General features: G+C 38.5%; 2 protein-coding genes across 7 annotated transcripts in view; one reads left to right on the top strand and one right to left on the bottom strand.

The window, feature by feature from the left end:
- The window catches only part of FHL2 (four and a half LIM domains 2), a 40,034-nt gene extending 28,883 nt beyond the window's left edge, over positions 1 to 11,151 (top strand). For all 6 annotated transcript variants that reach the window (XM_052705732.1, XM_052705737.1, XM_052705735.1 and 3 more), the window contains 4 exons: positions 4,503 to 4,677; positions 6,969 to 7,138; positions 8,607 to 8,793; positions 10,267 to 11,151. In XM_052705732.1, coding sequence (XP_052561692.1) covers positions 4,503 to 4,677; positions 6,969 to 7,138; positions 8,607 to 8,793; positions 10,267 to 10,418 — 684 coding nt within the window. In that variant the 3' untranslated portion in view covers positions 10,419 to 11,151. The remainder of the gene's footprint in view (positions 1 to 4,502; positions 4,678 to 6,968; positions 7,139 to 8,606; positions 8,794 to 10,266) is intronic.
- Positions 11,152 to 12,949: 1,798 nt separating this feature from the next.
- Positions 12,950 to 25,537, bottom strand: CUNH2orf49 (chromosome unknown C2orf49 homolog). Its single transcript, XM_052705739.1, has 4 exons — positions 25,370 to 25,537; positions 23,219 to 23,385; positions 17,654 to 18,026; positions 12,950 to 14,498 (listed from the first exon to the last, which is right to left on the bottom strand). The coding sequence occupies exons 1-4, from the start codon at positions 25,496 to 25,498 to the stop codon at positions 14,442 to 14,444; spliced, it is 726 nt and encodes a 241-aa protein (XP_052561699.1). The 5' UTR covers positions 25,499 to 25,537; the 3' UTR covers positions 12,950 to 14,441.
- Between the last annotated feature and the right edge of the window lie 1,112 nt (positions 25,538 to 26,649).

The following is a 26,649-nucleotide window of genomic DNA, read 5'->3' as shown; positions in this document are numbered from 1 at the left end:
CTAAAGATTATGATTAAGATTTGGAGCTCCCAATTTCCAGAGTGAATTCTCTTTCACAGAAGTAGGTGCAAAGCTAGAATTAGCTTTGATAACATCTTAAATATTTACTTGTCTGAGTGAAAATTACCATACAAAACCAATCAGAACAAAAGTGAGAAGGTTTCTCTCTTAGTGGACAAGAGCAACTCTCCCCTAGCTGAAGGGCTTACCCCAGAGTAAACCAGGCGGTGACAAGAGGACAGCTGCTTCTCCATCTCTGACCCTACTGTGTTCTCCTTGCTGTGTGTCATCTCACCTGCATGACACTTCAGCCTGCTTTGGCACTGGTAACATTCAGATTTGGACTGGGCTCTGGGAGGACTGAGCCAATGCCACATTTTCACCTCATGTTTCCAGGATAAGGAGCCCATAAATTAGTTACCCTGAAGACAAGCTGCCTTTGAGTACAAAGCAGGAGAGAATTTGCTTCACCATCTTTCAGTGTTTTTTATGGTGATTTCTGAGTAATTGTGTACGTAACTGAGTAATAACATTTTTTATTTATTTTAAATGTTGTCTTTTACACACACACACACACACAAAAAAAAAAAAAAAAAAAAAAAAAAAGCCTGAATGACAGCATGTGATGTTAATTACACCTTTGGATTTAGGCCATTTTGTAAATTGCAAATAATTCAGCTGATGTTTATGAAATTTTCACAGACAGATTAAAAGCTTCATACGCTGAATAGTAGGAGATACTAGCAGACAGAAGAAAAACACAATGCCATTTCTCTCACAGCTATTGCACATTATCCATATGCCAGCAGGCCCTGGTAGAAATGTGCTTCTTCTAAGAAGGAAAGGTTGGCATTACAGTGCCCATATCTGCTCACTACACCCACTGCTTCACACTCCTTTCTGGAAATCATAGAATGGCCTGGGTTGAAAAGGACCACAAAGATCGTTCAGTTCCAACCCCCTGCTACATGCAGGGTCGCCAACCACCAGACCAGGCTGCCCAGAGCCACATCCAGCCTGGCCTTGAATGCCTCCAGGAATGGGGCATCCACAGCCTCCTTGGGCAAAAATCTATCCATTACGTTCTCATCTGCTTAACTGTTTAAATGAGACTTTGGGCTGAGGCTGATTTTTGCCTTTTAAAAGCAGTTTCTTTGCAGGTGCTCTGGCTCTGGAACCGTCACAAATACAGAAAATACCGACAGTGATCAAGTGCTCAGTGCAGACCACAAGCTGGCTTTGAAAATTCCCTCTACAAAATGTGACAGTGAAATGAAAAGCGGGTTGTGCGATAAAGCTACTGCGGCAGCATTTAGGTCAAAATGAGTCAGATGGTCAGTCTTACATGCAAACTAAATGAAAAATAAAGCATCTAATAATACGGATTGGGAAAAGGAGAAAAGATGTCCTAATTTTCAACCCTTGTTTTGAGTCGTAGCACTAGCACTTTCTTGGTGCACTGCTAAATACTGGACCAGATGTTGTGATGAGGAATGGTGACAGAAAGATACTTTCATCTCTTCTCACATCACTACACTGACTAACGTTGCTTAATTTCATCTTCTCTAAACACATTTTTGATAGGGAAGTACCTGTCTAACATAATGAGGGTGCTCACAGCCAAAATCTGCACACTGATTGTTCTACCCTATTTCCCATGCTCATCCTTCTGAAAATAACATTACGTCAAGCAAAAAAGTTCGATGTGCTTTTCATTCATGAACAAACATGCTGTTACTCTTCTAATGCCTCTAACCTCCTTGCTGAGAGGACTTGCACAGGGTAGACTTCATCTTGTGCACAGGGGGTAATGAGTGTTTATGAGGGTGGATAGTGATAGGACAAAGGGAAATAGTTATAAACTCAGACAGGGCAGGTTTAGGTTAAATACTAGGAGGAAGTTTTTCACACAGAGGGTGGTCACACACTGGAACAGGTTGTCCAAGGAGGCTGTGGATGCCCCATCCCTGGAGGCATTCAAGGCCAGGCTGGATGTGGCTCTGGGCAGCCTGGTCTGGTGGTTGGTGACCCTGCACATAGCAGGGGGTTGGAACTGAATGATCTTTGTGGTCGTTTTCAACCCAGGCCGTTCTATGCCTCTATGATAAACTCAGTTCCACTTCTCGAATTTCAATCTATGGTAGTTCTGTAGTCTTTTACCTGTAACTATTAGTGCTTTATCTAACAAGAGCACATGGCAGTCCGTTTTCATAGATGCATAGATTGCTGGTAAAGACAACTATTTTCCAGGTTTCTTTTAAGCAACATAAGAGACCACGGAAAACAACAGCTCAAGGGTGTAGTACTGGGGACTAATTTCTCTCAAGCTGCATTAGGCAGACAAGAAGTCATGTTCATCGGTATTTTAAAGATATACTCCAGTCCTGAGTACACAGAAGCAATTCTCTTTTTCAGTTCTTCCTGGAAAATCAGGAGATAAACAGGAATTAATTGTATATTACTTTCGTGTTCTGCTAGAACACATTTGCTTAGGTTACAGTCAGCTAGAGTAACTCAAGCTCCTGTGCCTTGAGTAAATCAAATGCTCTTTCAGCTTAACTGAGCACCAGGCTAGCAGTCAGACAAGCTTGAAGTCATTTCTGTAGCCACAGCTGCTCCAGCACGGTATCTGATCCAGGTCAATACATCTATAACTTATGTGCAGTGGTTCCAGTTAGATGTACAGTACACCGATGTAGAAAAAACCTGATACCCAGTGACTTCATTACACAGACCTAAGAACAACTGAAACAACTCAGAAAGTGTTTCATCAGTACCTTGGACTTCCTTGCTTCAGTTGACAGATTCAGAGAGAGAAGACAATAACCATTTAATCTGTCCAATACTCTGCTGCAGGCACATCAATGTCAGACATCTTAAACATCTCCTACATTTGATGACAGTATCTGTTATAATCATCCAGGCTGGCTAAAGATTACTCACACCAGTGTCTACCTTGCTTTCATTGGGTTACAGCTATGATTCATCGCTTTGCCATGATGAAGTGTCTGCTACTTTGACCTACTCCACTATGATCTATACAATCTGCCATCATAACTGATCCAAGGATTAAACACGTCATCAGTAATACCAAATCCTTTTCTTCATTACTGCACCTCTGCGTGGCATAATTTTATTGATAAAATAAGGCAAAACAAAAGGAAATACCAGCATGTGAGTTTGGGATATTAAAAGCAGCCTATAGAATATTGCAAAATGAGGAAAAAGGCAGCATGTGGGAAAAACTGAATATGTCCTGTCGCAACAGGAAGAAAAACAGATCTGCTGTCATTCTGTATTCTTGCAGGCAAATTTCACATCTAGGAAAGCTGTTGGCTGTGAGTTGTTTTTCAGTTGACAATATTGTTCCCCTCTGAGAACAGACTTAGAATACTCAATTTCATTTAAATTAAGTTGTTGTTGTTATTGTTTTCATTTTGCTTTTAGAAAAGTCTGAGATTTTATGGTCAGAAATGGGGGTTGTTTCAAAAGGTTTAGCAGATGGGCAGATACTCTTTCTTGTAATGATCTGAACTGCACATTGCCTGATCTCCCGAAGACACAGTTCAAATGTTACATAATTAGGCTATCTATAATTTTAAAAGACACAATCCATCTATGTAAGTCACAATTCTTAAGACTGGTTTTTACCAGCATGTGTCTTTTTTTGTTGTAACTTTGTTTTAATTAATACAAGTATTAATTAAATATATATATTTATATATATATAATATATGTATAATTATATAATGTATATATATTATATAATATTATATAATATATGATAATATTATATTATATAATATATATATATTTAAATATATTATATATATATTTAAAAGGGAGATATTTCAAATAACCTATGTGCTCCAAGGTGTTAATTCCTTGGTTAAGAGTACTCTGGATCAGTTGCTGCAGGTACACAACGGTCTCTTATCTTCCAGAGTGTTCAATCACCATCAAGGCATCCGATTCTCATTTGAAACATATATAAAATGAAGCACAAGACTTGGTTAAAAACTAATTCCAGCATGCACACAAAGAAACAAGCATCAGGCCAATTTCACCCCTGGTTTAAACCTGGCAAACCATCCAAATGTGACTGAAAGAAGGATAACAAGAAACTACAAGATGACCTAGAAATTGGCAATAACTAAGAAAGGTTTAGGAAGTCCATTATATCTCTACAGTTAACAAGATCTAATCTGGATCAAAACCAGGACTTCATCCTCGAAGGAAGTACCTAAATGAAACTGGTTGTTCCTCTGCTGAACTGAAATTGAATTCAGTTGACCTGGAATTGAAAGCAGACTGATGGTTGTCATCAGCTACTTTTGGCAACCGCAGTAAAACAGGCTCACCTGCATCACAACGCCATTTTCCTGAGCCATGCAAATTAGCCTTACTTTCTGTCTGGTTCAGATCTGCATGTTTGCATTCCCTGAACTTCCATCTGTGCAAACTATTCATTCTGTTTATTCCGTGGTTTTTAATTTCTACAGGATCTGTCTTACAAGGACCGCCACTGGCATGAAACCTGCTTCCACTGCTTCCAGTGCAAGAATTCATTGGTGGACAAGCCTTTCGCTGCAAAAGAGGAACACCTACTTTGTACTGATTGCTACTCCAATGAATACTCTTCCAAATGTAATGAGTGCAAGAAGACTATCATGCCAGGTTAGGATACTGACTTTTGGGGAGGAGGTTCAGGTTTAATATCAAGCCTAATCTCTGCAACATTAGTGACAAACATTTTTCCTTAACCTTCTCTGCTGAATCCTGGTGAACTTCCTAAAACACGGCTGATGATGCTTTCTAAGTTATCCCTGTAATCAGAACCCACAGTTTTCAGAGTGGATCTTGACAGAATTGATATACACAAAGGTTTCTCTTGAAAGCTAGCGTCTATTTAATTTAGCATTTTTGTTCATGAGTACTGAAGTATTTATTAAAAGGCTATTGATAGCTGGGCAACTCATCTGTCCAGTCCCAGCTTCTCAATTGGCTCCTCATGCTTGAACATCAGAGGAAGTTCACAAGTTTAAATTTACTTAATTCATGTCATATACTTTTACATAAACAGCCAAAATTTAGATTCTTCAATAAGAGTCAATAATTGCTCAAAATACCTCTAAGGTCTTCTTGAGCTGAAAGGTATAAAGAAATAGGAAAGAGCTACCTTCTATTTCAAGTCAGGTATCCCACAAAACCAGTGCTGGAAGCAGAAAGTTGTATGTATAGATTGGTAATATATAGATTGGTAAAGCCTCATTTACTCATGACAATACTAAAGCGCTTGTCTTTTGATTGACATGAGTCATTATTTGAGGGCTTAAATTGGAAGAAATACTGGTTTCAGAAACAAAAAAAAATAGAAGGCAATTTGAAGAATCCAAAAGTACACTCCACAGTGACTGCTAGTTGCTTTCTTTCAGTAATTTTTTCCTTGGCTGTTGTTATCTTTGACACAAGCTGGAAAACACCACTTTGTGTACCTAAGATGTTTTGATAAAAATGAGGGCTTGATGGAGACACATAAATAAGAAACAACGGGGATATGTAAAAGCAGATGGACATATTCATTCCTAAAATGAAAGGAACGTGGTTAGCGGGCACGGTGAGGGGGCGGATGGCTGGGCTAGATGATCATAGAATCACAAGGTTGGAAACGACCTGCAAGATCATCTAGTCCAACCACCCTCCCATTCCCAGTACCACAAGCTACTAAACCATATCTCATAGCTCCAATATATATATGATCTGAGAGGTCCTTCCAACATAATGATTATGATTGTGTACAAGCATCTTTATTATTGCACGTGCCTCTGTTTTTTCCGATACAGCATGAAAAATTGACATCTAAGAACAGTGCTAATTTTAAAGCTGAAAAATATTTTTTTCAAGTTTTGATCAATGAATTCAGTCCCATAAGAACTCACTTACAGAACAGAACTCTGTCTATTATACAAGTTACAGACTGACAGGTAATAATGGAATTGGGATTCAGTGACTCAGAGTCCCTTCTTCTCTTTCAATTCAAAACAGAATAAACCAATTTTTACAAACCTTTGCAACTACCACATGGTTTTTAGCAGATTACTCAAGATACCCTTGATTTTATAAAGCATTTTAATGACAAGCTTATTAAATGCTAAGCAATTACAAGCTTGATCTTTCAGTTCTTCTGCAAACTGAATTCCCATCAACGTCAAAATGAGCAACTAATAAACAGGATTCCTCTTGCCTTGTGTTGTAGTAATAACACAATCCCAAAAATAGAGAACAGCTAAAAATGTGGGAATATAATTCTACACAATCCAAAGAAAATATGTCCACATCTTTCATCTTTTCTTAGAATGTCATTCTTTCAAGGACTAACTCGCCTGTTCCTTTTGGTGCCATACAAAAAATAACCAGCACAGAGAAGGCGTAATTCTTAAAAGGTGTCCATTAATAAAATGGATCAGAAATATTTGAGTATGTAAGAAACAGGCAGAGAAATGGTTAATGACGCACAAGTCAGTCTTTAAAAAAAAAAAAATCTTAAAGTATGCCTCTGGGCACAATTTAACGAGACTGAAGAAAAAAAATGAAATTACACTACTAGTAAACGAAGAATTAATATTGAGAAAGGGAGAATGGGAAAACTTCATCCTGCAGAGGAGTTATTACTATTCTTCATAATTAGCCAATACATTATCACCTCCTCAGCTTTCTAATCACTGAAAATCATGTCAGTCCACTAAAAAGTGGCCAAAGCAGTAAATGTTATTAGCAGTAAATGCCTCTCTTCTTTTTAGGAAGAGAACAACTTACTCTCCAAAAACTCACCCAATGCCACGCAAAGCCACTCCACTCTCTCATAGCTGTACTACTTGTTTTCCAACAGCCAGCTGTCATGTAAACAAAAGTTACAAATTGCATTAGCCTCAGCCATAAATTCAGTTTATGTTCTGGTCTCATTACAGGTACTCGGAAGATGGAATACAAAGGCAACAGCTGGCACGAGACCTGCTTTATCTGCTACCGCTGCCAGCAACCAATTGGGACAAAGAGTTTCATTCCTAAAGACAATCAGAACTTTTGTGTTCCCTGCTATGAAAAGCAGTTTGCCATGCAGTGCGTCCAGTGCAAGAAGGTAGTGCTCTTGTTTTATTTACCTATAATGTTGGGGATTGAACTCCATCACATTTTAAGTCCAATCATGTGAAGAAAAAAAAAAAACAACATTTTTTTCTGTGTTAAACTATTCAATGACAGTGGAGTTTTAGAGATGATACAGTTGAAACTCCTATTCTACACCAGGCACAAAAGTTACTTCAGTGAGAATTCTTACTCAAGGTTAAAGATACCTTTACATCAAAAGCCTACAGAGGATATGTTTTGGAAAGCAAACAAGCAAAAAGACCCATCTGCATTGGAATAACCTCCTATCTCCAATGTAATCCAACACATACCATACACCCTAACATTTCAACTGAAAGGGAGATGAGCTAACACTGATTTTATTTTTTTAAAATATTTTAATGAAGTTGAAGATGGAGAAATTAATTTTACACAATGCAAATGCTGCTTCTAACATAAGAACTAGTAAGCTCAGTATGCTAGAGAATGTAACTTTCCAGGCTCAAGATAATTCATTTGTGTATTTCCTAAATTCAATTCAGACAAAAGTAAGACTTTTAGTATTCCTTCCTATTAATAATAGTAGATTTTAAAAAGTCATCTCGTAATTCACAGAACCAACAAATACCAATTTCCTATCAATATACGCATAGGTTTTAAGTGTGGATATATCCTTAGTTTTAACCCTCCTTCCAATAGTTTCTTCCATGTTTTGTTTTACCTTCTGCATGCTTCCAGCCATCACTTCTGCTTACATTACCAAAACTTTTTATGTCTGCCACGTACTCCAGATTGCATTACTTTCAGAGCAGACCTCATACACAGGAAAGAGGCAAAGACAGATGAACACACATATTGGATTGCATGTTTGTACACAAGGCTGACTTCCCAGGGAATCTCCCTTTAGTGAAGATAGGAAGAAAAATTAAACTGGTTTTACAGCTTTCTGAGAAACACTTGCAAGAACAAATGTTTCATTTGTCTAACATTGAGGAACAAGGTATCATAAGAGGAAAAAGCCCAGACAAAATCCATAGAAGCAGAAAGAAGAGATTTCAGGTAAAATTTGAAATAAAGCAGTTGTTGTCAAGGGAATTAGCAAGAACTGAAAGTGGTTTTTCCATTGTGAAGAATGGGACAGGTGAACAAGCACATATTTGTCTCACAGCACATGAAAGAATCACCTACAAAGGAGACCAGCTTTAAAAATAAAGAGGGCAATTTAGACTGAAATTATAAAGAATTCAGAAAATAAAGTACTTTTAGTATGAGGCTCCTTTGTATAAATTGGGAAATTATAATGAATCATTCGCACACTCTTCTCAAGGTTAACTCCAGACAAAATGATGATTTTGCTGCCATTAAGTCTTCTTTCCCTCCTCCTAGCCACAGAAACCTCATCAACCTTCCCCTTTACCAAATGAAGATGAAAATCTGCCACTCTCAAAATAATACTTTCTGTCTTACTTTCCATAAAACAGGCTATCACTACAGGAGGTGTGACTTACCGGGAGCAGCCTTGGCATAAGGAGTGCTTTGTCTGTACTGGATGCAAGAAGCAGTTGTCCGGACAACGCTTCACCTCCCGGGATGAGTTTGCATATTGCCTGAGTTGCTTCTGCAATCTCTATGCCAAAAAGTGTGCTGGATGCACAAACCCAATCAGTGGTAGGTCTCTCATGGAGAGTCACTTTATTATCGTTTTCTCCATTGAACTGCATCTAATATTAATAATGGTTCAGTAATTCATTCTGACTAGCTTGAGAGAATGGAGACACTACACAGGCCAGGAACTGTGAACTTAAATACTCATGATGCCATCCAATTGCCTTAACAAAAAGATGTGAAAGAAGTCCTTAAGCTGAAGTTTGTTCCATTTCACCTCACTTGTATGAAACACAGTGGACACACAGTGACATTTCTGCATGCGGTGGAATATATCCATGTCCTGTAAATCACTTCACTTGTGCTCATGAGGAAACGCTGACCTCAGTAACAACAGTCTCTCAGCCAGCAACATTTAACCAGCTTACACCTTTCACTGCTGCATAGCATATTTCTTTCCTGATTTTTCAGGACAGCAACTGAGAATCTCAATGCTTTTACATACTGCTTTCCACTATAACAGTACTCTAAAGCCGTAAGCAGTCATTCTTTACATTTGAAACACTTAAAATCACCTATCTCAAAATCACCTAATCAGCATTTAACACCAAGATTGCGTATCTGAGTTGATACTGAACCATTCTCTCTCCTGTTACTTCTGTTCTGCCCCACACTAACGTATGCCTGCTTGTATATCTCCTGGAAATGTCACTGCATAACAACTTTCTTATTATTACCCATTCACAAGAGGACTGATATTCAAGAGAAATGTCTTTCTTTCACATGCTGTTTTCTTTTTCCCCAAAATTGTTGCTACTAAATGCAAAGCAAAAAACCCTCTCATTAAGTGATATGTTCTATGAAATCCTTTTACTGACTTTCAGCTAGTCAATTCTAATTCATCACGCTCAAATTGCTTATAATTTCTATAGTTAAATAATTACCACTATAAGAGAAAATTGCCCCTCTTCTGTTTTATTCTGTAAAATTCCTATACCCCGTATGATAACCTCCACAGCCTCACACTTCTGAATTATTTTTGATAACCTACTTTTCTTGAAGCACTCCTCCTTGAAATCTATGAATCAAGTCATTACACAATCTGCCCAGACTTCATTTCTAATGATCTCAATGCATTTTTACAAAACAAAATTAACTTACTCTGACACCACAAATATTCTGTAAATGACCACCATTCTCCTGTAGTTCAGAGGCAATCGCTTTCCTTTTCTTTGGCTGCAAGCTAAGAGCTGAGCCATCTCTACATTTAAAGCTTATTTTTGCCACAACCCAAAGTACTAACAATCCAGTTCACCAACTCAGCTAAAAGCAGCAGAACTACTTAATGATGAAAATCCCACTCATTCAAGAATAAGGTGGCAATATTCACACAGCAACAAACAAAATAGATTTGATACAACAATATTTTTTCACTACTCTGTCAGATGTCTGTAACCATCCAGAAGTAGAATCTGAAGGAGCATCATGTAATGGCTCTTCTCTTCTGGTAACAGAACTTCTTCTGTTTTTGAACAGGTCTGGGAGGAACCAAGTACATCTCATTTGAAGAGCGGCAGTGGCACAATGATTGCTTTAATTGCAAGAAGTGTTCTCTCTCATTAGTAGGTCGTGGCTTCCTTACAGAAAGGGATGACATCCTCTGCCCTGAATGTGGGAAGGATATCTAAAGCTCAAAATAAGAAACAGGGAAGAGAGGAAGAATGCTGTGCTTGCAATTCATAGTCCGAAACACACAAAACTAGCTTTGCCCTTTTGTGTTTTGCTGTACTATTAACATCACTTAACCTTCTTATGAATTTCAAACTCTAAAAGTATAGAAGGAAAACAACTTTGGAAACTCTAGTAGCAGGATGGTGTTTAAGATTTCTATAGCTAACCAAAACTAATGCAAAAGCTGAGCTGTAAAGCCATTTGGGTGTCACTGACATAATACACTTTTTTTTCCTCCACTACATATTCCAGATTAAGCATTTGATTTAAGTTATGAGCAAATGATACAGTTCAAGGATTACAGTGGCCACAGGCAATAAATTCACAGATGGATATTCAGGGTGAAGCCCCTAGCCTATTGAAATCAGTGGCAAACAGCATTCAACTTCAATAAGGCTGTGGTCTCACCTCAGTGTTCTTGAGCTATGTGACTAGTGTGTGCTGTCAAGTATGTAGAAAGACTACAGACGTAGGGGGTGTTTTTTTTGAAGTACAAGGCTTTGTGCAATGTTAAAGAGAATGATAAAACAGTTGAAGTGGGAGTGCTTCGTAACAGATATGTATTTTATTGCATGACTAGCTGATCATTGTGTGAAGTACAGTTCTGATCAACAGTGTCAGTATTACATTTAGTCAACATTACACTGCACATTGTATTTTTAAAAATAAAAGTCAAAAGTTAAAACAAAACTGTTACCGTGGTTTAACTGCATTTACATACAGGATATTTACAAATAGAATGCTTTCACAGTCTTACAAAACACAATGTAAGATCCACACATACACTGTACACATACACAAACTTTTTTTGCACACTCAACTTGCTAGGAAATTGTGGTGCTAAACAATCCTCACACAGACCTTGCTGATACATCAGTCTTCTACTAATTGCAGTCACTGGGAGAGTTATTAGCAGAACTAAACTATGTGAAAATATTGATTTGAGTGCAGCTGATTAAAGCATGTTCATAGGCTTTAAATTCAAAACCAAAATACTCTTTTCAGCAACCAAGGTTAAAACAATTAAAACAACATTTATCTTTATGAAAGTCACAAGTTTAACTTCTACTTTAGGGTATGTTTTAATTTTATTATTGTACAGCAATATGTAACATCATTTGCTGTAGCATTATCTCTGCTATGTATCTGCTACAAAGGCAATAAAATTAAGAGGAAAAAAGTTGTTGGATGATAACCATCTTCCCAAAGCACACTTCAAGGAACATGGTCAAATTCTGCAAAGCACAAGCCCAGTACACCTTTTGCATGGAATTTATATCACAGAAGAGGAGGAATTCTTCCAACAGGAACAGGATTCTTCCAACAGGAATCTTTCTTTCCTATGAGTGTGGTGAGGCACTGAGCAGATTGCCCAGAGAAGCTTTGTTGGAGGTGGATGGATGAGGCCAGGATGGACATGGCCACAGGTAACCTATCCAGTGGAAGATGTCCCTCTCCACAGCAGGGGGTTGAAATTGTATGGTCTTTAAGGGTCCTTCCAACACAAATCATTCTGTGATTCCGTGATCTTCACACGTGGAAAGCAGAATTAGGCCTGCACTTACTCTGCACCTAACTGTGCAAGGTAATTTTGCTTCTAATTCTTGCTGCCACTCTTGAATTTGATGTTTTTTTCTTTTTCTTAGTACCAAGCATCAAGCAGTCACAGGCCATTCCTCTGTCAGTATTTCAATAAGATAAATAGATGTTTTGGATAAGATTAGTATAGTTTGAAGAACTATTAGTATAGTTTGAAGAACTTTGCTATCTGACATTTTTGAAGTGCATATCCTGCTAATCCAATCTCACTAAATAATGACTAAAATCTGTCCTTCTGTCATTTCATTCTACAATTAAAGTTGCAGTAAAGAAGAGCCAGAAAAATCCTTTTCATATCCATACCTTCTGAAGCACAAGACCACCTACCTCAATTACTCTTCTCTGGGGTCCTGACAATCCCCAGCACACTGCAACTCTGCTCTAGTACTTTGCTAAGAGAAGGACTGCTATCATCCAGGGAAGTAGTGTAGTACAGTAAGAAAAGCATGGCTTGCACCCTGCCTCCCAGACTACAGAAATTAGAATGATCCTGGCTTTAAGGAAAGGTAGGTGAAACACGGCAAGACTGGGAAGCATTTTAGCTTTAATGATGACTATGACCATGCACTAACAGCATCAGGATAGCATTCCAGTAGTTCTGCAAGTCACACACTAGCACACACACACATACACTCTTCTACCAACTGGAACTACGACAAAATATAACCTAGATTCCAACTAAGAAGCCACCCACAAAACAGAACTCCCTTCAGCTACATTAGTGCAAGGATCAGCACCTCACATGATACCAACTGCTGCTAAAATTCCAACAAAGCCTTCTACAAGCTACTGTGAGCTTCAAATTCTATTCACTTGAAGTCCACTGAAATATAATTGTATAAAATGAAGTGGCCTAATTGCTTCATAAAAACAAGCCAGAACTGCTTAGTTTGCTTTTAATTGAATTTATTTAAATAGGATAAGGCTACTTAAAAGACAACTCTTTACATACAAAATGTGTATTATGTTAAAGTTTGCTGTACTCAAGTACAAAAAAAATGCACAAGTGTTTAGTAAAAGGGAAACAGCACACAATTTCAAAACACACACATTCTTACCATTTTACAGCATTCAAGAAGTGCCTTTTATGTTGTAACTGAATGGAGAACTGTCAGTAATGAATTAAGCTACAGTTTTTGGTTTTAACACTAACCAATCTAAAAAAATGTAAACAAGTTCTCAGGTCACTACTGACAGCATCTTTTAGTGAGTTAAGAGGATTCAGAAGTGGATTTTTTGTTTTACTAAATCTGGAAGCATTACTGTTATTTACTGTCCATATCTAAAATGGATCTAGATGGGCTTCGCCCTGAGCCACAGAGATTTAATAAAAAAGTTGCATTAACTTGATTCCTGCCTTATGAGAGCACTACCAATTGATCCAGATATAATCTCAAGTTTCACAGAAAACCAGCATCCACCTTAAACAACCACAGGAAGGAAAAGGAATAAAAGAATTATGGAGAAAAATGTGCACCTACATACACTAATGCTCTCAAGGTACTTCTTTGTCTTCCTGACCCAATCCCTCTCCAACTGTTACTAAGTTGAGAAAGCACTAGTATGCATTCCATAAGTTTTCCTCATATTTTACCAACATGACTGTAACCAGGAAAACAAGCAAATTTGCTTTATCGGCACATTTTTACACTTTCACATGTGTAAAATATGCCTTTGTGTGTAAGATAACATGGCACTAATTCACTCGCTACTTCCTCTCAAAGATTCCTATCAGACAATATAATATCATATTACCATCTGTGCATTTATTTCATAAGTCAGTAAGAGAAACTTCAATTTGAAGTAATGCTGTTAAATAGTTCATCTCTTATTACCAACCTAACTTGCACTACACTCATATTCTATTCAACAAAAAGGAAAGTTGTTTCAAACTATCTTACTAGCAGAACATTTAGTTTTCTCATCTAAATGAAATATCTTTTTTGTAATCAAGAACACTCATGGGATCCCTTTGAATCTCAATAACTGTTTTAACTACTTACCCAGAACTGGAACAAAAAGCGAACCTTACTGAAAACAAAATAAAACAAGAAAGAGTATTTATGTGTGTGACCTGTAGGGATGTGCAGGAGATGAACTATAATAATCTTGAAAAACAAAAGTGGAGGGTTTAGTATATCGTAATATTACTATCTTTTAAAGAGGGAATAAATTACTTGGTTTAAAATAGCAGATGCTCTTAAGGTGACTGGTGATAATGACTTCAGATTTACAAGAGGGAACTTTTAAATTTGTTAAAACTTCACAGCAATCTGAATCCCTGCAAGGTTTAAAAAGAATTGTACCTAAATTGCTGAAATATGACTTATCTGTTTGAAAATATGGGAGTAACATTTATGTTTTGAGCACCACTAGCTGCTTCACGGCCATGTAACATGCTGGATTTTCTTTTTTGCTTCTGTAGGCTTTAGGTCATTCTGCAAAAGAAGAAAGTACACAAGTATTCTTAGATGTATTTACACAAGTATTCTTAGATACACTGCACTAAGTAAACATTAGTAATTAACCTGCAACGTTCAAAATTAGCACTAATTATTAACATACTCAGATACAGGCTACTTCAGCAGCTTTCTACTGCCATCTTGTGGAGAAAGTTAATATCACAGTACCTCCAGAGGAGACGAAACTAAAACCAATGAGTTTAACTACATGCAGATCAAGCACACCTTCTGCTTTTCCTTAATCCTTAAATTAATTATGCATAAATACCTCGTTTGAAAAATTATGCATTTTACTAACAGGTACAAATTAGAGCTTTAAAACATACATCTGAAGTTATTTCAAATTGTCATCTTAAAACACATTAGAAAATATTTTATAAAAGGGGAAATAAATCAACACAGAGCTAGAAAATCAGCTCACTTCTGTCAAATAGTAAACATCAGGAAAAAAAGTATGTTTTCCTTCATAATAATCTAAGAGCATGAAGTAATTGCTAAAGCCTGAGATGAATTCATCTTCCCAGGGCCCCTCCCAGAAAAATCTCCAATTTTTCTACTTTGAAGTTAATGTTAAGTGTGAAGCAAATACCCTTCGCCATCTGAAAGAAGAAAGAAGTCTGAGAAATTACAGTTTTAATAGTTCTAACAAGAAGAGAAAAGAGATTTATTCAGAACATCCTGAAACACACTAGTTTTGACATGATCCAGCGATCTCTCTTCTCCTTAAGAGTTTACAGCTATGAGTCTCAAAACCTGAGAGGTTGTAGATAATCAGAACTCAAAAATCAGAAGGGTATCTCCATACTATTCTGCATGAGAACTTCAGTTTTTCTTGGCAGAATAAATAACAATTAAAAAAAAAAAAAATCACTTCACTGAAAAAGCAATCTTCATTATACAAAAAATTTGGCACGCTTTGCACTCTGCAACCACTGGTCAAACATTTTTGATTCCTCTTGCCTGCATTACCTCCTACTTAATATCACATTCTACCATAAAGTATTATCAATTTGACATATTTGCCTATCTTCAAACACCTTTGACTGAGAAGGCTTGACCAAGGCATGTAACAGAACTTTACAGTACTACCTTGAACAGGCTGTGGCTAAGAAAGGTACGTATCAGAGGGCTGGTGATGTTGGTAGTAGGAAACAAGCCCCTCCAGCATAAAGCTGATTAAGGCCACAGTCATTATTCTTGTAAAAGGTGTTAAAGCTGTCTTTCAGAATAGAATCATTGAATCATTGAGGTTGGAAAAGACCTTCAAGATCATCCAATCCAACTGTCCACTTATCATCAATAGTGCCCACTATATCATGTCCCTTAGTACAACATCTAAACATTTCTTGGTCTCCCGTGATCCTCCCCTTCTCCAGACCAAACAATCCCAGTTCCCTCAGCCACTACTCATAAGGCCTGTGCTCCACACCTCTCACAGCTTTGCTGCTCTTCTCTGGACACGCTTCAGAGTCTTGAGTTTCTCTTGTAGTGAGGGGTCCAAAAATTAAACACAGTACTGGAGGTGCAGCCTCACCATGGCTGAGTGAGTACAGAGGGATGATCACTTCCCTGTTCCTGCTGGCAAAACTAATTCTGATACAAGCCAGAATGCCTTTGGCCTTCCTACCACACTACTGGTTCATGTTAAGTCAAGCACTGACCAATATCCTGAGGTCCATTTCCAATACACAGTCATCCAGCCACTCCGCCCCAAGCCTGCAGTGTTGCCTGGGGTTGTTGTGGCCAAAGCACAGGAGATAGCAGTGTGTTTACGTACTGATGTTTAACAGAAGACTGATGGAACCTATCAAATTATGCAGCAAATATATTTCTTGCATTCCTTACATAAAAATTTAAACAGATGAACAGAAACCTTTGTACAAGGCAATAACTGCACACTGTATTTCTAAAGCACCCCCTGCAGCTCAGTTGAGATCAGATATCTATTTTCTCCCTTGAAGCTTGGACTTATTCCAAGTATTCCTTCTTCCAGTAAAAATATGAAAAACCCCTTGCATTAATTTGTTTGCATCATGAAGTGATACAACACAAACAGAAGACTCATCCCTACCCTGCAGCACATCTCAAAGGGGTGCTGTGCTATGTTATTTTGCACTGCTCCATGCTCACCAACAGGTTCTTAGACTGATAACAGTTACACCAAAATTCAAGACTACTGCTGCATCTCTCTGCTCAACTTACAGCCATATTCAGTATGCCAATCCTTACATTTTCAAAAGTATGCCCTTCTGAAATCACATACCCTTCCCTTGTTCTCCTTTCATCTCCTCAGCTTATTAGCCTCACTCTGCTCCACCCATAGTACAGGACTCTTTTCTACTTCAAACTTCTTTGCAGCTAAATCTAACACGCAGAATCAAGGTAACTTTTACCTTTACAATGAACAGCTCAGTCTCTTACTCAGAACAGCAGCCTTTTCTTCAAGACGTCAACATGTCATATAGGAAACCAGGTACCCAATTAAGATCACCAAGGCCTGAATACTCAACTTTTGACTTCTCATTCAACTAACACGATATGTTGTTCTCATCCCACAATCTAGGCAACTCTCCAGATCTTCTTGTCTAATTCCTGCCTCTCACTTGCCAATTCCTATGTGAGATTTAAAACAGATGGCTTTCTTCCTTCAAGGATACATTCTACAGCTTACACCATCTCACTTCAGTTCCTGCAACATCTCCTCCTCCACTTTGACAAATTAAAGCTTGTCCTACTCAGTCATTCAAGTGTGATTTTTACAAATGTTATCGTTACACTTTTTTCTTCCCGACCACAAAAACCAGACCAGCACGATCATGCTGTTCTGTAATACTTACAATATGATTATCTTGTTTGCTTTGTTTGATTCTGTCATCAGCAACACCTTACATATTACCTACTAATTTTACAAAGACGTGCGTGCTTTCTACAGAGCTGACTTTAATACAGAATCTTCCCATGAACAAGAGCTCCATTTCTTTTCCTTCTATCTCTCCCAAACCAGCAACTCCTTCACCTGTTTGTAAATATTCTGCTATTACACAAAATAACCCTGGAAGCTTTTGCAAGGGGCCACCTTTGGCCCCTTCAAGTTTCGATAAACTGTGAAACAGAACACTGACCATACATACCGGCAAATCAGATTCATCCCTTGGAACAGATCTCTTTAACTTCACAACAGTAGTTCCTGCTACCGGAGATAAAGGGTGTGTCTTCAGACTAACCAATACACTGCTATTAGTCTTTGAAATACTGTTCTGCTTTGCCTCATTATTCCTCACTTCCAGCTTAGCGTCCTCTGATAAACTGGAGGCTGAAATGTATGTGGAGGCATTTGAAGGAGCCGATAATCTCCTCACAGTATTAGTGATGCTTCCAGCTGGGGGAGGTTTTAGGCGATCAGTAGCTCCGTTCTCTGTCTTCTTCACCTTTATGCTTGTGCTCGTTGAACTGCCATCAAAAACAATTAATGGCCGTTTCCTTAATCCTTCCACCGCTGTAACACTGAAAATGCAAATTGTAGAACTGTCAGAAACACAAGTTAGATGTTTCAAAAACAGCAGACCCAAGACACGAGGAGTAAAAACAAAAGCATCTTACCTAACACAATAAATAATAATGCATCTCAAAATAATGATCTTAAACTCTTAGCTGCTCCAAATTCAAGGCCAGGTGGGATGGGGCCCTGGGTAGCCTGGTTGTATGGGAACTGCTGAATCCTGGTCTGAACCTCTGACTGATCACCTGAGGCAAGCACCGAGTCAGCTACGGGAGCACAGGTAAGGCAATTCACCTGTGCTGCCAGAAGAGGTGGAGCCTGATTCCATTTCTCCTAGACCCATGTAAGAGCTGACTACCAGAAGGAAAGGATCTCTTCTGGACTTTCATAGTGAGCCCAGGATATAGGTAAGCATTCTATCTATTCTCTTTTGGTATAACAACTGCTTAGCCAAACGCTCTCTGGTATGTTTCACAATTATAACATCCATACATTCATTGATTATAAACTGGTCTAGTATTTAATGTAGAGGTTGGTGGCCCTGCATGTAGCAGGGGAGTTGGAGCTTGATGATCCTTGAGGTCCCTTCTAAGCCACTCTATGAAATTTTAGCAATAGGAATTGCTTCTGAAATAGAAGGGAATGGTGTGGGAGGAGGATAGAACAGAAAGAAGGTCAAAGAGGGTTGTGTGAGTAGCTTCCTAGGTAGACAACTACAGTAGTACACTCTAAGAGTGCACCCCTATCCCACTGTAGCTATTCCAGAATAACAAGAGAAAATTTGTGTTAAGTAATATCTCAAAAGGTATTTGAGAAAGTGTGAGCCAAGAACAACAAGAACAGGGTCTAATATTCTGATGTTTATAAATCTTCCTGATTCCTCAATTGTTCACCACCACAGTGTTAAGACAGACAAAAACAATGAACAAGTATGAGATAAAGAACAAAATCATTAATTAAAAAAGCTTACATCTTTTTGGAATAAACTGTTGAGCAGGATTCCTAAGCTAACTTACTACCTCTCAAATAATGTGTGTCTTTAGGCCTATATCTAGTCAGGGCTGGCCAGTTTTTTAAAAACTAATTAGAGAAAGAAAAAGAAATACTATCAAACTAACATCAAAACAGTAGTTAGTATCAGAAAACCTCCTGACTGATAAAAAGAAAAAAAAGATAGCAACCCACAATTTTATCACATGTACTCTACATAAATTTAGAGATTAAAAAATGCATTGCTTTAGAACAGCAAAGATAAACTGCATATCTAACAAATTTTAACAAAACACTACTGAGTTATAATATTCCTATTTAGAAACTTCAGTTTTCAGTATGCACTTAGTGTTCAGACATCTCACACTGAACAGAAGAATAAAACTTGGACTACAGCATTTTCAACAATGGAATTCATTCATTAGTTTGTACCTTTGACAGTATCAACATTAGGTATCTCAACAGACTTTAAAAGAAGCCACACATAGAGACTTGACTTGTTTGATTTGAAACACTGGATCAGTAGATGCATATAAATCTCACATCAAAATAAGAAATTACAAATATCTTGTACAGTTTGTCACAATCTGGAGTCTCTTAAAAGAAAGGAGTAACAGTTCAGAGTCTCAAAGCCCAAATCCTCAGATTTGCTTCAACATTGTCTTCACAATGATACACATCACACAATCCTCCTCTCTTCTATTCATCAGGTTCCCAGAACTTGAGACAAAGAGAGACCTTAATTTCGTTAGGTACATTTGTTAAGAGATCAGACAATACTTTGCTATATGTGCTATCCAGGCTAAATGTGGTTTCTAGGACAGCTTCTAAAGAACGTGATTAGTTTCCAAGGCCAGGAGCATTAACTACCCATGGATAAGGTTTCACTGAAACAGCAGCAGTAGTTAACTCATCTGTTAAATTAAGGAGCATGATTTCACTCAAGAAGTCTAAAAAGCCAATACGTACTTTAAAAACTTTTTGCTCACTTTGGCTTTATCCAAAAATTTGCTACAAACTATGCGAAATAAGGAATGTTACACCTTTTTCAGTCACCTTTCTTAACTTAAAAGCATCTTCCCCACTGAGTTTTTTGTCATTTTTTTTATTATTTAAGTTTGAAGACTAATAAATCGGGAACTAACTGCAATTCTAGCAGGATTGTTATTGTTTCTAAACTGAATTTTACAATTGTAGAATTTGTACAGATAACCACATGCTGCAATACTGAAAACATTCCCAGAGAAATGCTTTAGACAAATTCTAAAACAGAAATGAGCACTGTACCATCAAGAACTGTCACATCTAATTTTGAGATGTGTGGCTCATGGAAAAGACACAGAACCTCAGGAGTGACATTCATTTCTATACATGAAGTACAGGAAGCTTAAAAGCCTCAGAGCAGGACTCATACTAGCCCGCACTCTTCAGAGGAAGGATACTGAATTTAGCTAACAGCTGAAAAGAATCATTCCAAGATCCTGTCCTCTTCTGCAAGACATTCTGTGAAACCTCAATTTTAATGTACATCTACATTCTGGAGAAGTGCTCTAAACACTCTGCAAGCCAGGCTGAATGGTGAGCATGCCCTAAACCTGCTGTTTGTTACCTAGTTCATGTTAAAGAACACCAGCTTCACTACAGGAAGCAAAAACTCCTCTGCATGAGCAATCTGAGCTTCACATGATTACTCAGCTCACTCACATAATCAAGATGAGCAACTCCTGCCTGTGAGGACAATTTAATAAAAAACGCTTCTATTATTGTCTAACCCAGTCTGGTACTTAAGGCAGTACCCTAAAATCAATGAGAAGTGTAGGTTTAACTCCCAAATTTACCCCATGTATTATCCTAAGTTAACAAAACAGGCAGGTGATCACCTCTTCCACGGATGTTTTTAGGACTGGTCCTAAGTGCCACATTATACACTGAACTCAGTATTTGCATTTCATTGGCAGTTCTCAGAGGATGCCAGTGGCCTTTACACTATTAAGAAAGAATAATGAACCAAAGGCCTGAGCATGTACGGAAACAGGGCTCCCACAGACTGAGAGTTTGTGGGTGAGATTCTTCAGACTCCGTTATGCTTCAGGAAGTACATCTACATCATGAGATTCAGGCCATTCTTTTCCTTCCAGCAATCAAGATGATCACACAGGCTTTTCTACAAAATTAACTATCCCTGAACACTCAAAAGCTTTCTGAGATGTTTTAAGTTGGAGAAAATGCACTCGTTCTTATTCAGTATGACTGCCTGCGCATTCAGCAATAAGACATACAAGCTGTGATCTCATATCTGATTATGCTACTGAGGTATAACGTGATACTGCAGCTCAGCTGATAAACAAAAAAATCTTTTAGGATGTGTCATCACCATCAGTCTAACTAAATGCAATGCAGTATTAAGTTTCAGTTAAAATTATTAGTGTTTTGGCCTCCCCTCCACTGCAACTAGAGATATACAAGCACACACACACTAAACTCTGCTGATCAAATCCCCAAGCCCCATATTAATCCTAGCACACTATGAAAAGTAGTACTTTCCACAGAGGAATGCAACAGAAAGCTCCTGTTATTTAGTCAGCTTATCTGAGTTTCAAACTGAGCTAACAGCACATTTACTTAGTATCTTTGACTAGCACTTAACTTACAGCCTCGGAATATCTAGGGAATTTGTTTTGTATTTAAAAACAAGAATGCCAAGGTCTACTTGGCACATCATATCAGTTCTCTTTAAGCTATGAACACAGCTATAAGAAAAAGCCTATCTTATGTCTTGTAGCATCCAAAAAGATGACTGGATTTCCTTAATTCCTGCTACATATACAGCAGAACCAAAGCTTTCTCTGTGCAGCTTTTATTTACCCAAAGTGCTGAAATTCTGTTTCCAGTTCTCTGAAGTTAGTAATGCTAGCAGTAAGATCTGCTTAACTACTTAAGGTAGTGCTTTGCCAATATACTTTCAAGTAAGACATAATACAAGCAAAAGTAGCAACTGCCAGAAAATGTTAATGTCTAAACATCACAGTAAAAGACGAAGCTTGGAAATCTAGGTGTTAAATACTAATGGCCATTAGTCAAGAAAAGGGGATCAACAGATTAAACACAGCTAATTTCACAGATTATTTTCCCAGAAAATACTAAATTAGTTTTAGTGCACTGAAATAACAGTTCCTAAACTTACTCTACATAAGACATGAGGAAGAAGCCATTGCTCCCGTCTAAAAATAATCATGGCCTCCTTCTCTCAAAAACATCCAGGCTGCTATTTTTACTGCTTTGATAAAAAATTCTTTTCCACCTATTTTAGCACAGCAATGGTGTCTCGTTATTTGAAATGTCACTTCATGCTTTTATCTTCAAGTCACACAAGCTACAAACAGAACTTTTATGCACATGAAGGAAAAAAAAAAAAGGAAAAAATACCAAAAGACAATTTAGTACCCTAGCCATTGCTTTAAGAAAAAATATTCACTTGCCAGAATTTATCTAGCTCTTCCTTCTTAGAAACTTCAGTAAGGATAAAGCAGACTCATGCATTTAACAAGCTATAATTCTATATAAATGTATTAGAAGAATTTACATCCACCTTTCCTTTAGCATTTGTTGACAGAATTCAATCAAACTCCCACCCATACATATCACATCAAAGCAAATAGCTGTGGGGAGAAAAAAATCAGTTATACATCTGAGAAGATTTTGCTTTCTGATCAGATATAAAAAATGGTTTTACATGTAAGGCAGAATGGTTCTTTCAGGAAGATGATGCTCATTTTGAACTGGACACACAAAACTGCTGCAGCATACCTTCCTGATTCAGCAGACCAATTCTGTTCAGTGAGCAGTCACAGTTAAATATGTTTCTGGCATATTTGTGTTAAACACCATTCACCTTAAAAGGTGGAGCAAATAATGTATTTTTTTCTTTATTTTTCTGTTCTTTAGAAAGTATTTTGAAACGTACCCAGAAAAAGCAAGTTAACTAGATATCATAAACAACATTTAGATGACACAGAACATTCTTTCCCTTTTCCCCAGTATCACAGTAGCAGAATCTAACATTTCTGACACAGAAGATCTAACAGCATTCTTTATAAACTCTAACAACATTCAAAACCTGTACAAGTGGTAATCATCAGACTGATAAAAAGCAAATTAAATGCATTTCTTCAAATTCTCCAACTTAACCCACTGTATGTTAAATTACCTTTTATTCTCACTTTTTGACTCATTTTGCTGTCTTTTCTTTTCCATCATTTTCCCCCATCTACTTTTTGGTAAGTCACGCTGAGGCAGGGGAATGGCATGTTGAATATAGAGATCTGTAAGCCCATCTTTGTCCATCTTTACATCATTTTTGATCAATATATTCTTCTGTGGGGAGCAGAAAAAAACACAACCGTTGTTATGACAAATTCAAAGCACTAGCAGTTTAATGGCAAAACGACATCATTCAGAAGTCATTCTGAAGTAATTTAAGACCATTACACTGGGATCTAAGAAGTGACAGGGCTCCAGGGAGGAACTATGTGCCATGAACTGCACTGGGCCAATGACAGCCATTTCCAGACAACTCTGAAAATGATGAAAACAACCCACCGCACACCAAAGCTTCAGACAACCAGAAAAGGACACAGCACTTCTGCTCAAATACTTCTAACAAAAAGAAGCAGCCATTAGGACAGAGGACACGAAAGGAGACAGAGAAGAACACATATGAAAACACACATGAAAAGATCAGCTAACTTTCATATAAAGAAACCCTCACATGCTAATCCCCATGTCCTGCACTTCCTACTGACTCATGGAAAGATCCAGGAGGGTCAAGTGTAATCCACAGTGGAAATAAGAAAAGTTGAGACTAGGAAAGAAGCACTTCCTAAGCCTCTGTCTAATGACCATTATCTCTTACTCCTTATGCATTTTCCACTGACCTATTATGGATCTTTTTCTCTATAGGACACAGTTTACTTGGAGCATTCCTTTCTCTCATCTTGGTTCTCCACAGTTTGGAGCCCTCTCAGAGGCATACCTAGGCACTGCACAGAGAGTCTTTTTAAGCGTGGTTCCCAGTCACATCCCCAAGAACTTCAGTTTTTCATGGAGGATTCATTTTCCTCTGCATGCTCATCTGTCTGCTCCACCACACTCACTGTGCCTTCTGCTTCCCCAGACGCTGCCACCCAGTGTGAAGAACATTTGAGCAGTATCACATGCTACTGATTGAAGTTCTGGTACACGATGTGTTGCTTTCACTACTGTCAGACAATCAGATCCAGCTGTGACCAGCGCTGGGCAGTTCAGTATCTTCCCCCACACAGGAAATCCCCACAGACAATCATTATGTGAACTCTAGAATTTTTTCCCTAGTGAATAGTTATACAAGAGAAAGTAAGCTATAAACCTAGAGTTAATAACTGAGATTTTTACACACCTGAATGTGCCACCCTGAATCCAACTACAGCACTGGAGCTCTCTTTAATATTTCCAAAAACCAGGCAACTGAAGCATAATGCAGTTCAAACTCCCAGATGGAGAGCTCTGCTTCTCCAGTTCCCTACATGTAAGGTGATAAGAGAGATTCCTAGTAACTGGCAGTTATAAGAGAAAACCAATCTTCTCTCTACTCATACAAAGGGGTGTGAAAACAAGTGTTTGGTGTCTTTTATTGAATTTATTAAAAGAAAAAAAAACACCGACTTCATCAGTAACAGGTCAAATCTCTGCTACCACTGGTTTTAATAATGTTTTATGACTTCTAATACAGGCCTAAAATCTTTACACTCCTGCACACATAAAGTACATGTTCAAGAACCAGGAGTCAGACTCAATGATCTTGGTGGATCACTTCCAACTCAGGATATTCTATGACTCAAGAGTACACAAAAATTCAGCAAGCTCATACAGAAGCCTTAGATGACTATTGCTTCACTCACCTCAAACTTGTAGAGCTCAAAATTACATCCACTGAAACTTCGCATATTCAAGATAGGCTATAGTTCACTTTCAGACTCAAATTTTTCAATTAGGTACACTTAAAAATTAACTTAATTGATTACATAGGGTGCATGTACCAATTTTGAGAGAGAAAAAGCCATCTCTTCACAGGTAGTGTCACCACATGCAAGTGCTGCTTCACAGACGTATCAATTTGGATTACCGGTCTCCAGTAGCTATGATAATGTTCAAACTGAGCCTTCTGAAAACACATGGATAGCTCACAGGCTGCACACCCTTTTTTGAGCAAGTATTCATCCTACACAACAACTCTCGAGGCCGGAAGCCTCCCTCCCCCAAGGAAGAGTCAGAGCTACCTCCCTCCCACCTCGCCCCGCATTCGGGTGATACTCAGGCACACCTGCTCCAGAGTAAGCAGCAGGAACTCCTCCGAGAGCAGTTCCGGGTGCAGCAACAGCTCCGAATCCGAACGCCCCGACACACGCTCCTCCTTACCAACACCCACCCGACCCCTTCCCTGAACCGCCATCTTCTTCCCCTGGCGGCCCGCTTCCGGTCTCCCAGAAGGCCGCCGGGCGCGGGGGGGCGGGTCTAACGGCGGAAGTAACGCCAGGCGCGTGACGTAACCTTAGCCAATGAGCTCTGCAGTACGCTGCGAGTGGCTGTGTTATGCTTGGGTTTACTCCTCTGCATACGAAAGTGGAAGAATATTTATGTTGTTGTAGCTTTGTTACTGAATTAAATCAAAACTGAACCTCGTCCGTAGAAGCACTAACTGTAGTTAATGTTAGTGGATCTGCAGTAGCAAAAGTTCCTTTGTAATCTGGAAGTAATATAACTGGCTGTCAAGTTGTAAACTGCTTGTCCATTTAGAAGAAGAATAGGGAATTACGTTACTAAATTAATTTTATTGCTGTTATAACACAAAATGTCATTTCAAGTACTTACTGGTACCTTGATGTCCTACACTTGTGGTTTTTCTGCCTGATATCAAGTTGTTTAAATAATAGTATCACAGAATGGCTTGCATAGGAAGGGAGCTCACAGCCCAGCCATGACCACCCCCTGCCATGGGCAGGGCTGCCCTTCACCAGCTCAGGTTGCCCAGGGCCCCATCCAAATTGGCCTTGATCGCCTGCAGGGTTGGAGCACCACAGCTTCTCTGGGCAGCTGTGCCAGCGCCTCACTGCCTTCTGAGTAAAGAATTTCCCTCAAACCTTATCCAAGTCTTCTCTCTTTTAGTTTAAAGCCATTCCACCTTGCCCTATCACTATCAGATGTAAAAATTCACCCTCTCTCCTGCTAATTAAGAAGCAAAAGCAATGAGCAATGTTAGAAAAGATCACTCAGATCAACCAGTCCAACCATCAGCCCACCCCCACCATGCCTGCTGACCACATCTCTCATTGCCACATCCACATGGTTCTTGAACATCTCCAGGGACAGTGACTGCACCACCTCCCCGGGCAGCCTGTGCCACTGCCTCACCACTCTTTCTAAGTGAGGTGACCTCACTGCAGCATTTCAATACCTAAAGGGAGCATACAAACAGGAGGTGAATCAACTCTTTGAAAGAGTAGATAACAGCAGGACAAGGGGAAATGGGTTTAAGTTGAGGGAGGGAAGATTTAGGTTGGATGTCAGGGGGAAGTTCTTTACAGAGAGAGTGGTGAGGTGCTA

Source organism: Tympanuchus pallidicinctus, unplaced genomic scaffold (genome assembly GCF_026119805.1).
Source record: "Tympanuchus pallidicinctus isolate F22 unplaced genomic scaffold, pur_lepc_1.0 scaffold6, whole genome shotgun sequence".
NCBI lineage: Eukaryota > Metazoa > Chordata > Aves > Galliformes > Phasianidae > Tympanuchus > Tympanuchus pallidicinctus.
The sequence above is the reverse complement of the archived record's forward strand: the minus strand, read 5'-3'. Positions and strand labels throughout refer to the sequence as shown.

Excerpts from the sequence above, each read along its gene's own strand:
- CUNH2orf49 (XM_052705739.1), bottom strand. The coding sequence starts at position 25,498 with ATGGCGGTTCAGGGAAGGGGTCGGGTGGGTGTTGGTAAGGAGGAGCGT. Across the intron at positions 23,386-25,369 it reads TGCTGCTTACTCTGGAGCAG|AAGAATATATTGATCAAAAA; the intron begins GTGTGCCTGAGT and ends TGCTCCCCACAG. Across the intron at positions 14,499-17,653 it reads GGGATGAATCTGATTTGCCG|AATGACCTAAAGCCTACAGA; the intron begins GTATGTATGGTC and ends CTTCTTTTGCAG.